A 15,558-nucleotide genomic window follows, 5' to 3' on the forward strand; every position below is an offset into this window, starting at 1 on the left:
AATAACAATAATATTTATTCAAAAAAAAAAAACCAAAACCTCTTCAAATCAGAGGACAACTCTGTGGTTCATTCATGGCTTGAAGCCTTCAACAAGAAAAACAGATGACAATTCTCTGTGGTGTTATGAAGCTCTAAAAAGAGGAAAACAAACCACAACACAACTCTCTGGTTTTTATTTTACAACCAAAACAAAGAAAAGAAATCCATACCAAGAGCATAATAATCCTTGTTAACCAATTCTCTCAACACCCCATAACAGCACAGTTGTACACAAAAGCTCCAGCTCCAACTCTCACAGCGAGCACAGTCCACTCATTCTGGTCCACACTATCTGGTTCCCAAGAGTGCATCACAACCATCTCACCATGACACCCTCCATGCCCTCCGATCACCAGCAGCCTACCCCCGCACCCTCGAAACCCCACGCCCCAACCATTGGCTGCATCAGCCCTCAGTGGCAGCCTCTTCACCTCACTCCACGTGTTCTCCACTCTGTTGTACTTCTTCACCATGTTCGTGGCTAGATCAGCGCAGTACAGCTCGTTGTTGACAACAGCGACCAGCGGTGGAGCGCGCATGGCTTGTTCTGTCCCCTGCGGCGCTGGACTAGGGTGCATGTTCTCGATTACCGTCCACTCATCTCTCGCCATGTCGTACACTTCACCGCAATTCAAGCTCTCCTTCGATGCTGTCATGCCTCCAATCACATGAAACTTGTTGTCCATGAAGAAGCCAGAGCAGAGCTTTCTTGCTCTATTCAGATTCGCCAAAACCTGCCAGGCACCGAGCTCGGAGTTGTAAAGCTCGGCAGCATTGAGTATGTTGCCTTCCTTGTCACTCCCTCCAGCTACAACAGCAATCTCTTTATGGCTGCTTGAACCGAACAAGCACCGAGGCGAGTTCATAGGCGAGTTTCTCGTCCATTCATGGCTCAACAAGCTGTACTTCCATGCAACGAGTCCTGGCAACTCGCGGCCGAAGACAAGCAACTCTGTCCCTACAGCAAGAGATTCCTTGTCAGCATAAGTAAAGCACTCATCACATGGAATTCTCGGCAGCCTCTTCCATCTCCTGGTTTTGGGATCAAAAGCTTCCCATGGCATGACAATACAAGCTAAGTAAATCCATTGCTCCACGATACCAATCTGCCTTCTCAACTTGTACAATAGCTCACTGCCGATCAAGGACTTGTACTTGTTGTTCAAGCAAGCCAGTATTGGGTAGTCTGATCTGCTGAGACAGGCCAAGATGTGTAAGGCCATGTCATCAGGAATGCCTGGCAAGTAACCTTCATCAGACGCCTTTTCGTTAAGGCGTTGCTCGGTTCTTGCTGCTCCTATTGGCTTGTCTCTTTTCGATACTGCAGAGCCCGGGATAGAAGGACACATCGTCTTGCTTGGCGCGCTTTCGCAGCAACTCCCGAGTTAGTTTTTCCTGCCATTAGAAAATGTGAATTGCTATGCATAGAATGATGAAATGTTCAAGTTGGTCATGAAGTTCTTAGTCTTTGGTACACTTTTCAAGACAGAAAGATCTTGCTAGTTTCAGTTCAAATAGGTTTTTTTTAAGAGATTAATGAAAGCCAAATAGGAGTAAATAGACCAACAACTACAACTGTATTAGGCTTGATAATAAATGGAATAAATCAAGACAGAAATATAGAGAAAACAACATAGGAAATGGGATACAAAATCAAGCCAAAAAATAACATCAAATGCTCTCTCAGTGTTCCTAAGAATTTCAGCATGTAATAAGAATCCATTCAATTGTAATCTGACCAACTAATATCCATTAAAATATTGGGATCAAAAGTGAACAATTTAAATGTAGCTCAATCTTAGAGGTTAAATGGTACAACATGAGAAAGTTAGTAGCCACTTACATTTGTAAAAGAACTATTATTCATATTATTGTACCTTTAATTAGCATTACCCAATAATACCTTTAGGAGGTTTCATCTTCGAGGGGTATCTCAAACGGTTAGGCATGTGGTTTGCTCTCACAAGATCTAAGATTCGAGTTCCTCCTTATTGAGTAACCAAATTTCAAAAAAAATACCTTTAGGAGATTTCATCTTCGAGGGTATCTCAAACGGTTAGTCATGTGGTTTGCTCTCACAAGGTCCGAGGTTCGAGTTCCTCCTTATCGAAGAACCAAATTTCAAAAAAATACCTTTAGGAGGTTTCATCTTCGAGGGGTATCTCAAACGGTTAGGCATGTGGTTTGCTCTCACAAGATCTAAGATTCGAGTTCCTCCTTATTGAGTAACCAAATTTCAAAAAAATACCTTTAGGAGGTTTCATCTTCGAGGGGTATCTCAAACGGTTAGGCATGTGGTTTGCTCTCACAAGGTCTGAGGTTCGAAAAAAATACCTTTAGGAGGTTTTTCTAAACCCTATTGATTCCTTTTCCTCATATTGGAAATAAAATCGATCAATATTTCAAGATCCTTTATTCATTTAGCAAATAGAGTTGCGTTCATTTACAAAGCAGCGCCTCCATAAACTGACAATAATAGTTTAACAAAACGAATTATGTTTAGTAAGATTGTAATGGTAGGATAACCTGTAACCTGCGCCGCCAATCCCTTCATATTCTAAAAGGGAACTCAACCGAAAGACGACAAAATGATCGCCATTAATAACATAATCCTTTTCTACACAACACGATTAAAATGGCGAAAGCTAATTGGGTAAAATCATAAAAAATAATGTCCCGCGAAGGCTGGATTGGTAGACCGTTACAGTTTTCAACCAAACATGTTAAACCTAAAGCTTCATTTATGTTCTTGTATGAATGATAGCAAATCTCCTAGACTAAAATTTTGATGCAATCTCATAAAATTTGACACAAAAACCAAGTTGGATCAAACAAACAAACAAACTCCATATGAAGATTGCAAGTTTACAAACACAAGATTCAAACATGGCCAAACAGAATATTTTCTTTCTCTTTCTTTGTTTTTCATAGTTAATCTTGGTGGGATTTTGAGCATTCATAACTCAAAAAGTAAAAGCCAAACACTCAGATCAAAAAGACTCCATACGAAATATCCAAACACAAGAAAGATAAACACATTGTGTTTGACTACAGTAAAATCTTGATGCAAAATCAAGTGAAGTAGCTATGAACAAGCTGATATGATGATAACAGCAGACATGGATTCTTAAGCTTTGACATGAAAAACACAGCTATGAACAAGTGAGAACGAGACAGAAAAGAGAGAGAGAGAAAGGACCTGACTGTGATGATGAAAAAACAACAAAGGCGGATGAGTCGAGAGTATGAGAAGATGACAATGTAGAGTGGTTGAAGAGATTATTTATCAGAAGAGAATGTGATGAGAAAAAGAAGAAGAAGAAGAAGAAGAAGAAGAAGTTCATATCGTTCTTCATATAAGGCAAGAGAAAAAGAAGAAGAAGAAGAAGAAGAAGATGCTCTTTGGGCTTTAATGGTAGAAACTGAGGCGTTTTGTTTTGTTTTGGTATACTTTTTTCAAATAATGACAACTTTCCTTTTCTCTTATTCTTCTCATTCTTCTTCTTCTTCTTCCCATAAACACTATTCTTCATCTTCATCTTCATATATTCTATGTTTTGCCAAATTATAACGTCTTTTTTTTCTTATTCACACCTGGTGATACTGCACGTGCTCTCTCGTTTCTTTCATACTATTTATTATAGAAAATAAAATAACATCAAAATATATTCTTTATGCATTTAATGATTTTCTTTTCTTTTCTTTACCTTACTATGTATGTATTACGATTGTATTTACTGGCTAGTTTTCTCTCCATATATGGCCTGTGGTGGTAAAACTACACTTTTCAAAATTCTTCCATCTCTTCATTAAAAAAATTTAAAAATTAAAAAAAAAAATCTTTTTTTATATTTTCTAAAACAAAATTTTAATATGTAATTTTCCTTTCATTTTGAATGGTATATAGGGTTTATACTTTTTTAGACACTGTGTTTTGTCTCATTACCTGTTTGGACCTTGTGTTTTGACAAATTACTTTTTGGATCCTGTGTTTTCTAAAATAGTTTAAATAGACCCTTAAATCTGATTTTGATCAAAGTTTTTTGAATTAAAATCACAAACAATTCATCAAACTAACAACTCAGAACAAAAATACAGTCATTCTGCCTAAAAACTGTGTTGTTATACTTAATTTTTTGTTCATCAAAATCAAATTTAAGGGCCCTATTTGAACAATTTTACAAAACATAGGGTCCAAAAAATAATTTATCAAAACACAGGGTCCAAACAAGTAATAAGGCAAAATACATGGTCTAAAAATGTATAAACCCTAGGATATATCTACTCTATACTTGACAAGAATTATGGGGTTACATCTAAAAATTAATTAGTGATTAGTGGACTTACTCATGTACTTATTAATGGTTTAATATTAATAGCTCGCTTGCTATTTGGAAAGCAAGTGTGTTGTGCACTATGTGGATTTCATGTGGCTTACTATTTGGATCGAATTTATGCTAAAGATATGACTTATGATACCATGAAAAGAATCATGGGGTTACATCTAAAAATCAATTGGTGATTAGTGGAATTGCTCATGTACGATATGACTCATGATACCATGAAAAGAATCATGAGGTTACATCTAAAAACAAATTGGTGATTAGTGGAGTTGCTCATGTATGATATGACTCATGATACCATGAAAAAAATCATATGGTTACATCTAAAAACCAATTGGTGATTAGTGCAGTTACTCATGTACGTCATGACTCATGATATCATGAAAGAATCATGATTAATGGTTCAATATTAATAGCTCCCTTGCTATTTGGATCTCAAGTGTGGTGTGCACTATGCAGATCTCATGTGGCATCGGTGTGGATCGAATACTCGCTAGAGATATGACTCATAATACTATGACAAGAATCATGTGGTTATATCTAAAAACCAATCGGTGATTAGTGGAGTTACTCGTGTACTTATTAATGGTTCAATATTCTTACACTTGTTCGACATTATACTCCAATAATACTAATTTTTATTACTTCATTACATAATAATATTATGCATATTTTCTTTATCGTTATTATGAGTTAATTTCTAATTTATTTAAAACTCGCATATTCTTAATTTATTTTATTTATTTGTAGGATTGACCAACTTTGATACATATACGTCTCTAAAATTAATTTCATTAAAAAAGGAAAAAAAAACTACAACAAATAAGCAAATTTTTCCTCAACTTTTAAATATTAAAAATTATTTCAATAAATAAAATATATGTATATATTTTTTAATTTTGTTCTATAACTGTTTATTAATTTAAATATAATTTTTAACATTTTAAGTTATAATTTTAGATTTTTTTTCTTCATTAATTTAAACTTTTATAGTTTTTTTTTAGTTTGTATTTGATTTTTTTTATTTATAAGGATAATTTTTTTACTTTTAGCAATTTAAAATATATTAAAAATATGAATGCAGATACTATTTGTTGTAGAATGTAGATTTTTTTAATGGAATTTTTAAAATAGTTTATGGAGGTATTTGCATGGAAATTAAAAGATTAGGAACTAATTTGAAGAAATAAAAAAGTAGAGATTTACTTGTCAACACACACAAATGGAGACAAAATATACCAATAAGCCTTTTATTAATTTTTTATTATTATTATTTATTTTCTATAACATGACAGATTATATTTACCTTTTGAGAAATAATTGGATGATGATATTATACCTTATTAAGCTTCCTTTTTTCTTTCTTTTTTTACCCTAATATGTATTATAAATGTAATTACTACTTTCTCACTATGTATACATAGCTAAACTAATCATTTTCAATATTGAGTACTAAGTATACACCAGTAATAATGTATTATATTATCGAGTGGTGTCGGTTCTGCTAGATAACTTAAAATGATACTTAACAATACTCTTTCGAAAAATATGTGAGACTCGATAATGAATCACAGTGATATATCACATCAAATAATCTTGGTACCTTAAATGGCAAATAACAATGAGTTGGGAGATTTGTTAGTTGATATAAAAGTTTATAACCTAATTTTTCGGGGCAGTTCTATTCTATATTGGTCATGTTCTTAATTGAACGACTCTTGAGATAACCAAATATACACTTATGCTAGACAATGAATTTTTTTGAAAAAAATAAATCCCTCCATCTATTTACGATGTACTTATTATTCATTGTCAATAATAATTCTTATATATTTTCAAAAAAATAAAAAATAAATAAACAATAGTGTGTTGTATTAATAGGTAAAAGTTTGCTATATAAGAATGGAGTAAGGTTATCAAATTTAAGTATGTTTCTAATAATATTTCTTTGACCATATTATTAGAAAGGACAGTAACTCACCTGAATTTTTGTATATATTTTTGGCAAATATATATATATATATATATTTTGTGCAGATATTGATATTTAAATTTTTTTTTTAAAAGTAAGGGCATTTTCGTCATTTAAGTAAGCTGCAATCGGCTCCAAGTGCGGGCACGATCTCAACCGTCAATTAAGTTTGTGATTTACAAAATCATACGGCCAAGATTGATAGTGCCAAGTGGATACATAAATAAAGAAAGCAAATACAGCTAGGACCATTGACTGTATGACACGTGGAAAAATGATCTTAGCTGAGACCACGTGGACGTGAAAAAAAGCTTTAAATGATCTTACTTTTTGTATATATTTTTGGCAGATATTTTTTTTTGTGTGTGCAGATATTGATATTTAAATTTTAAAAAAAAAATTAATAAATTAGTAAGTAAGGTCATTTTCGTCATTTAAGTAAGCAGCAATCGGTTCCAAGTGCAGGCACAATCTCAACCGTCAATTAAGTTTGTGATTTACAAAATCAGAGGGCCAAGATTGATAGTGCCAAGTGGATGCATAAATAAAGAAAGCAAATACAGCAAAGACCATTGAATGTGTGACACGTGGACAAAACGATCTTAGCTGAGACCACGTGGACGTGAAAAAAAAAGCTTTAAATACGGCCTCTCTCCTCACCAGACCCTCATTCCTCTTCCCGGAGTTCTCATTCCACCGCCGTATCGCCGAAGCCTCGCCGCCGCAGCTGGTGAAGTTCTCAGGCGTGGGTGGTGCTGCCATTCTCTTCAAGGTAATACCATCTCCTAATAATATTAAGCTTCGTATGATTTGATTGAACCATGAAAATTATATGTTTTGATAAAATGAAATATGAATACGAGGTGTTTGAATTAATGCATCTGTACGTATATAACTCACCTTAATTACTTTACTGCTCATTTTTCCGGTCTGAATCTGATATACTTTACGTGAAACAAGAAATCAGATTGCCCTGATTGGATTATATTCAATAAGTCTTTACTTTGTGTTTATGTTTTTGGGTGTTTCTTTTTTATTGATTTTCCATGTGAAGAATCAGATTGCTCTGGATTGCTTCGCTTGTTTGTTTGAAGAATCTGTAAGTATATAACTCACCATGATTACTTTACTGCTCATTTGTTTGGTCTGAATCTGATATACTTTATGTGAAACAAGAAATCAGATTGCCCTGATTGGATTATATTCAATAAGTCTTTACTTTGTGTTTATGTTCTTGGGTGCTTCTTTTTTATTGCTTTTCTCATGTGAAGAATCAGATTGCTCTGGATTGTTTTGCTTGTTTGTTTGAAATCTTTTATCTGTACTTATGTAACTCACCTTGATTACTTTACTGCTCATTTGTCTGGTCTGAATCTGTTATACTTTATGTGAAACAAGAAAAAATTATTTCAAATAAAGGAATGGAAGAAATCAGATTGCCCAGATTGAATTATATTCAATAAGTTTTACTTTTGTGTTTATGTTTTTGGGTGCTTCTTTTTTATTGATTTTATCATGTGAAGAATCAGATTGCTCTGGATTGTTTTGCTTGTTTGTTTGAAGAATCTGTACGTATATAAGTCACCATGATTACTTTACTGCTCATTTGTCTGGTCTGAATCTGATATACTTTATGTGAAACAAGAAAAATTTATTTCAAATAAAGGAATGGAAGAAATTAGATTGCCCAGATTGGATTATATTCAATAAGTTTTACTTTTGTGTTTATGTTTTTTGGTGCTTTTCTCATGTGAAGAATCAGATTGTATTTGCTTCCATTCCATGGAAAGAGAATACATGGTATTTGGGCTTAGAAATATTTTGTTTCTAATTAATGTCAAATTCAAAGACTATTATAATTTCTTAACAAATATCTAACTACTGATGGGTAAAAATATCTGTTCAATTAATTTTTAAGAAACAATTTTTTTAGGAATTTTTTTGTTTAAATGTGTGTACATATCATCGTTCAATCTAAGTTTTTTGTTTAAACCTTCTTTTATTTTATTGTTTATGTATTCATATTTTATTTGAATGAAATATCTCAATAATTGTAGTTTTGGATTGAGATTTTTTTATTCTGTTTTTGTTGCTGGAAATAGTGTTCGACGTTTCTATTTCTATCTTTATGAATTGGATCACATAAAAAAGTCTGAACTTTTTTAATTAAAATATCTAATTCTTGTCAAAAATCAAATTATATTATCGTGACTTCATGCTTTTTTTTTTTGGTGACTAGATTTTTTGCTCCTATTTTTTATTTTAGTAGTATTTGCGGTATAAATATCTAATATTTTACACTTGTCAGGAATAAATATCTAATATTTTATTTTTTACGAAAAAAATAATCAATGTTCAATTCAATATATATTGAAAATAATTACCTAATCTTTTTTCTTTGTGGCAAAAATACTCAAAATTGTTAAAACATTGCTTTTATCAGTACCTCCTCTGTTGAAGTTGTTGACGGTTGACTCACCAGATATGTATCATTCCGTAATTTATGTATTTTTGTCATCAAAATATGAATTTGAATTAGTTTAAAATATTTTTTTTAAATATTATGAAATTAACTAATTACATAGAGATAAATGTCTGATTAGCCAACATGTTTAGCAACTCTAACAGATGAGGTGCTTACAGAAACAATATTTTAGCAATTATATGTATTTTTGCCATAAAGAAAAAAGATTAAGTATTTATCTTTAACATATATTAAATATTGAGTATTTTTACAATAAAAATAAAAAATTAAACATTTAAGTATAACAAGTGTAAAACACTATATATTTATGCCGCAAATACTTCTTTATTTTAATACTTAATTTCTGAATAAAAAATTTGAGAGATCTTAAGGTGTGATTTATCACCATATCACCTATTACTTAGAGTACTTTCATCCGGTGCCTTACTTCATCCTTTAAAATACTTCCCAAAACACACATTTTTCTATTTTACCTTTAAGTTTTACATTTTACCATATATTAGATTCTCTATTTTTTTCTTTATATCATTTAAATATTATGTTTTCAAACATTTTTTATTCATTTTAAATATTTTTTATAACTATCAATAATATCTTTATATATTTTAATATTATAATATTGAGTTGAATGATGAATAGTGTACATTAGATATAGCTTTATACCGTAATTTTATCTAAAAATATTTATAAAATACATCATCCGATGAATACCTATTTTTCTTAATTTTAACTATTTTTTACAATTTTTGGTAATATACCTCGTCGGACGAGAGTGTTCTTAGTAATAACAAGGCATTCTTTTTATTGAGTAATGTGTCTAAAAATGTTAATGAAAATAATCATAAGATGCGTTCTTAAATTTGAGCCCAATATTAGTGGTCAGAATAGTTGATGTGACATATTTGTGTCTACATTCATTTTTTTAATAAAGTAGTCATCACATGGGAACCGTGTGCTTTTATTATAAGTAAAACAAAATCAATGAAATTTTGGCTTATGACAGAGTAACCTTTGACCTACGTGATTTGTAATACTAAGTCAAGAGTGAATATCTATCAGTACTAATCAAGCTTAAGTGTTTACTAAAAATATATGTTTGGTTTGAAATCTTTTAACCTCAGCTATTATTATTAATATCACTTTAGTAATTAGTATAGGGATGTATTTTCTCATCAATAATCTTAAACTCACAATACTTCTCCAAAATATTTTTTTTTCTTATTTTATTTCTAAATTTTGCATTATACCATACATCAAATTCTCTATTTTTTTTCTTCTAATTATCATTTAAATATTATATTTTCACATTTTTATTCATTTTAAATATTTTCTATAACTATTAATCTATATATTTTTCAACATCAATCTATATTTTTTTTCATTCTAATTATTAATATTATAAAATATATGATCAACTTATATATATATGTTATATTTTATATTAAGTATATGTAATATTGTGCTAAAATGAAAATAAAATATATTAAAAAAGTAAATATAATAATATTATAAAATATAAATAAAATTCTTTTAATAAGGATATAAATATATAATATATATAGAAAGAAAAAAAAAAGAAGATGATGAAATCTATATATAAAGAGAGATAATATTATAATATATTTATATAAATAGTGTAATATAAATCTAGCTAAGAGTACTCACATTCGGTGCTCTACTTCATCATTTAAAATATCTCCCCAAAACATACATTTTTCTATTTTACCTCTAAGTTTTACATTTTACCATACATCAGATTCTCTATTTATTTTTTCTATATCATTTAAATATTATATTTTCACACATTTTTTATTCTTTTCAAATATTTTTTATAACTATCAATAATATCCCTATATATTTTAATATTATAATATTGGGTTGAATGATTAATAGTGTACATTAGATATAACTTTGTAATGTAACTTTATCTAAAAATATTTGTAAAATACATTATACCCACTTTTCTTAGTTTTAGTTATTTTTTACAAATTTTGGTAATATACCTCATTGGAAAAAAAAATTTAAGGACAAAGCTTATTGTATGACATTTTTAGTACTCATATAGTAAATATAGTCACTTGGGAGTGCTCTTGCACTTGTTTGTCAAACGTTTCAAGACCTTAATTTTAGTTTCCCCTTTACTGTTTGACAGACTGCAAAAATGGGCGGCGGTGGCCGAATGTCAGTTCCTCCGACCACCAAAAAATCAGAGGCCGAAAGCCTCAAACGAGTACCATACACAAAACCACCATTCACACTTAGCCAACTCAAAAAAGCCATTCCACCCCATTGTTTCCAGCGTTCTGTCATTCGCTCATTCTCCTATGTCGTTTTCGACCTTACCATTGCAGCCACTATCTACTACATTGCTGCTCGTTACATCCCCCTCCTTCCTCATCACCCTCTTTCTTACCTAGCTTGGCCCATTTACTGGTTCATCGAGGGCTGTGTTCTAACTGGAGTTTGGGTCATAGCCCACGAGTGTGGCCACCACGCCTTTAGTGACCACCAATGGCTCGACGATACCGTTGGTCTAGTCCTTCACTCTTTCCTTCTCGTCCCTTACTTTTCATGGAAATACAGCCACCGTCGTCACCATTCCAATACAGGCTCTCTTGAACGAGATGAAGTCTTTGTTCCCAAGAAAAAGTCAGCCATGAAATGGTACTCCAAATACCTCAACAACCCACCAGGCAGATTCCTCACCCTCACCATCACGCTCACCATGGGCTGGCCTCTTTACTTGGCTTTCAATGTCTCGGGCCGGCCCTACGACCGCTTCGCCTGCCACTTCGATCCACACGGCCCAATCTACTCGGACCGTGAGCGAGCCCAGATATACCTCTCTGATGTGGGCATTCTGGCAATGTGTTTTGGGCTTTACATACTTGCTATGGCGAATGGGTTGGCTTGGGTTCTATGCGTGTATGGTGGTCCATTGTTGGTGGTCAATGGGTTTTTGGTGTTGATCACGTTCTTGCAACACACTCACCCATCATTGCCTCATTACGATTCTTTCGAGTGGGATTGGCTTAGGGGAGCTTTGGCAACTGTGGACAGAGATTACGGTTTGTTGAACAAGGTTTTCCATAACATCACGGACACTCATGTGGCTCACCACTTGTTCTCTACCATGCCTCATTATCACGCCATGGAGGCCACAAAAGCTATCAAGCCAATACTAGGAGAGTATTACCAATTTGATGGGACACCGGTGTACAAAGCCATGTGGAGAGAGACCAAGGAGTGTGTTTTTGTTGAGCCTGATGAAGGCGATGACGGTGACGCCCAAGGTGTCTTCTGGTACAACAAGCTTCGGGATTGAACAAAGTAAATTTATTAACTGAAATTGCAGGTGGAATTTATGTATTGTTTTAAGTGCAGTTTATGTATTTTTAGTTAACTCTAGTCTTAGTTGTGCTTACCTAACTTCATTGTAAAAATTTATTGACACTACAGGTGGGATGAAGTCAGAACTTAGCACAATTGCCCATCAAAAACCTAAGAAGGGAGAGATCAGAGTTAATATTTCTCGAGAGTCATAGTAGGTTTGTCCCTTGCTATCATGCCAAGGGTTGTTTTGGTTATTTTTTTCTTGTTTAATTAGAATTAAGTAACTCTGTTAAATTACCGTATCTCATAATGTGTCCAACCAATATAATACTGACACCTGATATTACTAGAGGAGTTTACAGCTTTTTAATAAAAGAAAAATTAAATTATGTGTCAATATTATAATTGTTAGACACATTATGGGATATCGTAATTTGACAGGTGATCTTGATTCGTCTAGAAAATATATTATACTACGTGCATCCTACAAAAATTAAGAAGATAGATAAAGATGATCAATCAAAAGTGTAGTTTTGAGGTTGGTTGGTTTTGTCTTTGAAAGTGGTTTTTATTTTTATTTTTGATTTTTTGATTTTTGGTTGAGTGGCTACCTCTGTTTAATATCATTGAAATAAAGTTTTGAGTTGTATTAAGGTCATCCCTCTCATGTTTCTGGTTCGTTATACATGAATGACATATTATTTATTTCTCATAAGCTAAGTACAGTTATTTTATTTAGAATAAATAACAACTTAGAAAAATATTATTTTTTTTAATAAAATGGGTATTATTTGGTAGCATTTAGAGTTAGAGGGAAAAAAATACTAATTATTCTACACATGACAGTACTACATCATGAAAAAAGATTATGTTAGTCACTTAGGACGAAATCTAATAGAAGTTTTATATTTCATTAACGTGCATAGTTCGGGGTAGGGGTGCACAAGAGTCAGATTTTCTGGTTTCGGGTGTATCGGGTTCGGGTTTTGCGGGTTTCGGGTGGAGAAAAATGATACCAAAATCGATCCGAAAATTCAGGTTTTTGTGAGGTTTCGAGTTTCAGGTTTGTTTGGGTTGGGTTGGGCCTATTGGGTTTTGGGCTGAAAATCTCAATTTTGCAAAAATAACATTTTTCTAAAAAATACCATTTTTTACACTTTTTTCAAAAATGCCATTTTTTTGGGATTTCGTGTCATGACCCGAACTCGAGTTCAACAAATTTCAAACACGAATCCGACGAGTTTTCCCAAAAAATTGGTTTTTAGGTTGTGGATCGGGCGGGTTTGCGGATTTTTCGGATCAAATGTTCACCCCTAGTTCGGAGGAGATTTTAACATTGTGAATTATTCAGGGGCGCGATCATATAATGGTAATAGTTCGGAGAAAAAATAATATTTATTATTTTATTTATTTTATATTTGAATATATATTTGGGTGAAAAATACGCTAATGTAGACATTCATATCTTAGCAAAAAAAATTAAAACAACAAACTTTTAGAAAGTGCCCAGCCTAACTCACTATCTTTTGATATTGTTAGATGTAATTTAAAGATGAGCACACATAATATTACCAATTGTTAATTTTCACATAAAAACTGATAATATCAACAACGGGTAACTTATACATAAAATTGTATTTTGTTAAATTTTATCCAAAAACTTTTTCACTTTTTAGAATTTTATTTATTTTTTAACCAAAAACTCTTAGTTTTAACCTATTTATCATATTAATTCCATAATTTTGTATAGTTTAGGAATAAAATCACATAAAATAACTAAAAGAACATTATTATTTTTAATTAATATCAAGTAATTATGTATTAAATATAAAGTTTATTTTAAAAAATAAAATAAAATAAATAAATACAGAATTAATCTGCGTAAGAAAGATTGAAAAACTAATTAGATAGCAATTTTTTCTAAAACCCAATGGTTTATGTTTTTTTCTTTCCAAAATTTCATGACTATATAAAACTTATAAGTGCACACTACTTTATTTTTTTAAATGCATCACCAAAATTTTATTTTCTATTTTACATCAAATATTTACATTGCATTATATATCAACTTCTTTATTTTTTCTCTATGTTTTCTCTACATCGTTTAAATATTATATTTTTATTCATTAAAATACTAAAAACTAAAGAGAAGGAAACAAAATAAAATATAATTAATATAGAAAGAGAAATAAAGAAAAAATAATAAAATAATTTTAACTCAGTGAATGGTTGTCTTTACATGTGGAGTAATACTATTCATTTATGTGAAAAATATGTAAAATAACTCAAATTTAGCTCACTTATTGGAAGTTCATTTTTGTCATTCGTCTCTATATTTTAGAAATTTAGCTAGTTTACCTCATCTATTGTGAGTACTCTAAGTCGCTAGTTTTGTTTATTTTTTCTTTCTTTCTTGAATTCTAATACTGTAAATTAGTCACCAGCCAAACAAGGGTACTATTGTAAAATAACATTCCACTCTTCTCTATCTCAAACCCCAGCCACACAAAACCATTCTCTCTCCAAACCCAGTCGCATGGTTCTCTCTCTCCCATCTCTCTTCTCTTTCATTTTGCCCTAGCCGCCACTTCCCTTGTCCTCCACTCGCGCGCCTCACCATCTCCATCATCATCTCTGCCCACCCACCCTCACCACCTGCGATTTACCTTAGGTGCGCACCTCCGTGAAACCCAGCCAAGAACACCCAGTCGCACCATCGACGAACACAACCCCAATCCACGCATCTCAGTGTGATTCCATTTGCGAGCTTCCAAATCCAAAACGACGGGGCTAGGCTGAGGCGAGGGATGTGCTGGTGGTGGTCGGAGGCGAGGGAGAATGGTGGTGCCTGGGCTGAGTGCGATCCATGGCGCTCAAAGCTGTGCAAAACGACGGCGATGGTTGGGGTTGCGACGGGGTTCTGCACGCAGGGGATGGGGGGTTCTGGTGGTGGTCGTAGGCGAGGGAGGAGGTCAGTTCGTGGTCAGATCTGTTTTTTTTTTTTCTTTCTGTCTTCAAGTCTATGGTAACTAATTACCTTTCACGTTCTTTGTGTGTATATTTATGGGGGTAACTGGTGACCTTCATGTTCTGATATGTATGTATATTTATGGGTTATTTATGATAATTGGTTACCGATGTTAGTAAAATCATACTTACTTCTTCTTCATTTTTTAATGAAGTGTTATTCATCTCCTTCCTTCAAATTTGAAGTTTATTTTCATTTCTAATATGAGTGACCCGTCACCCCTCTTATGGTAACTGGTTACCCATCCTAAGGTCAAATGTTACTCCTCTCAAAGTAACTGGTTAACCCTCCCAATACATGTTATTTAACGTGGCTCTAAGACTTTTTTTACATAATTGTGAAAAGTCAAACAAGTA

The 15,558-nt window shown here is 32.4% G+C and overlaps 2 protein-coding genes across 5 annotated transcripts; one reads left to right on the top strand and one right to left on the bottom strand.

The window, feature by feature from the left end:
- Positions 1-227: 227 nt before the first annotated feature.
- On the bottom strand, positions 228-1,390 carry LOC133777776 (F-box/kelch-repeat protein At5g60570-like). The gene has a single exon (XM_062217510.1). It carries the CDS (start codon positions 1,388-1,390, stop codon positions 245-247), a length of 1,146 nt encoding a protein of 381 aa, XP_062073494.1. The 3' UTR covers positions 228-244.
- Positions 1,391-7,004: 5,614 nt separating this feature from the next.
- On the top strand, positions 7,005-12,832 carry LOC133834195 (delta(12)-fatty-acid desaturase FAD2-like). Of its 4 annotated transcripts, none has more exons than XM_062263712.1 (4): positions 7,014-7,128; positions 7,411-7,455; positions 10,994-12,196; positions 12,301-12,832. In XM_062263712.1, exon 3 carries the CDS (start codon positions 11,003-11,005, stop codon positions 12,164-12,166), a length of 1,164 nt encoding a protein of 387 aa, XP_062119696.1. In that variant the 5' UTR covers positions 7,014-7,128; positions 7,411-7,455; positions 10,994-11,002; the 3' UTR covers positions 12,167-12,196; positions 12,301-12,832. The 4 variants fall into 4 exon arrangements, with proteins under 4 accessions (XP_062119694.1, XP_062119695.1, XP_062119696.1 ...); XM_062263713.1 differs by having other exon boundaries at positions 7,015-7,128; positions 7,417-7,455; XM_062263710.1 differs by lacking the exon at positions 7,411-7,455 and having other exon boundaries at positions 7,005-7,128.
- Positions 12,833-15,558: the final 2,726 nt, after the last annotated feature.

Source organism: Humulus lupulus, chromosome 5 (genome assembly GCF_963169125.1).
Source record: "Humulus lupulus chromosome 5, drHumLupu1.1, whole genome shotgun sequence".
Lineage (NCBI taxonomy): Eukaryota > Viridiplantae > Streptophyta > Magnoliopsida > Rosales > Cannabaceae > Humulus > Humulus lupulus.

Coding starts and splice junctions, on each gene's coding strand:
- LOC133777776 (XM_062217510.1), bottom strand. CDS start 1,390: ATGTGTCCTTCTATCCCGGGCTCTGCAGTATCGAAAAGAGACAAGCCA.
- LOC133834195 (XM_062263710.1), top strand. CDS start 11,003: ATGGGCGGCGGTGGCCGAATGTCAGTTCCTCCGACCACCAAAAAATCA.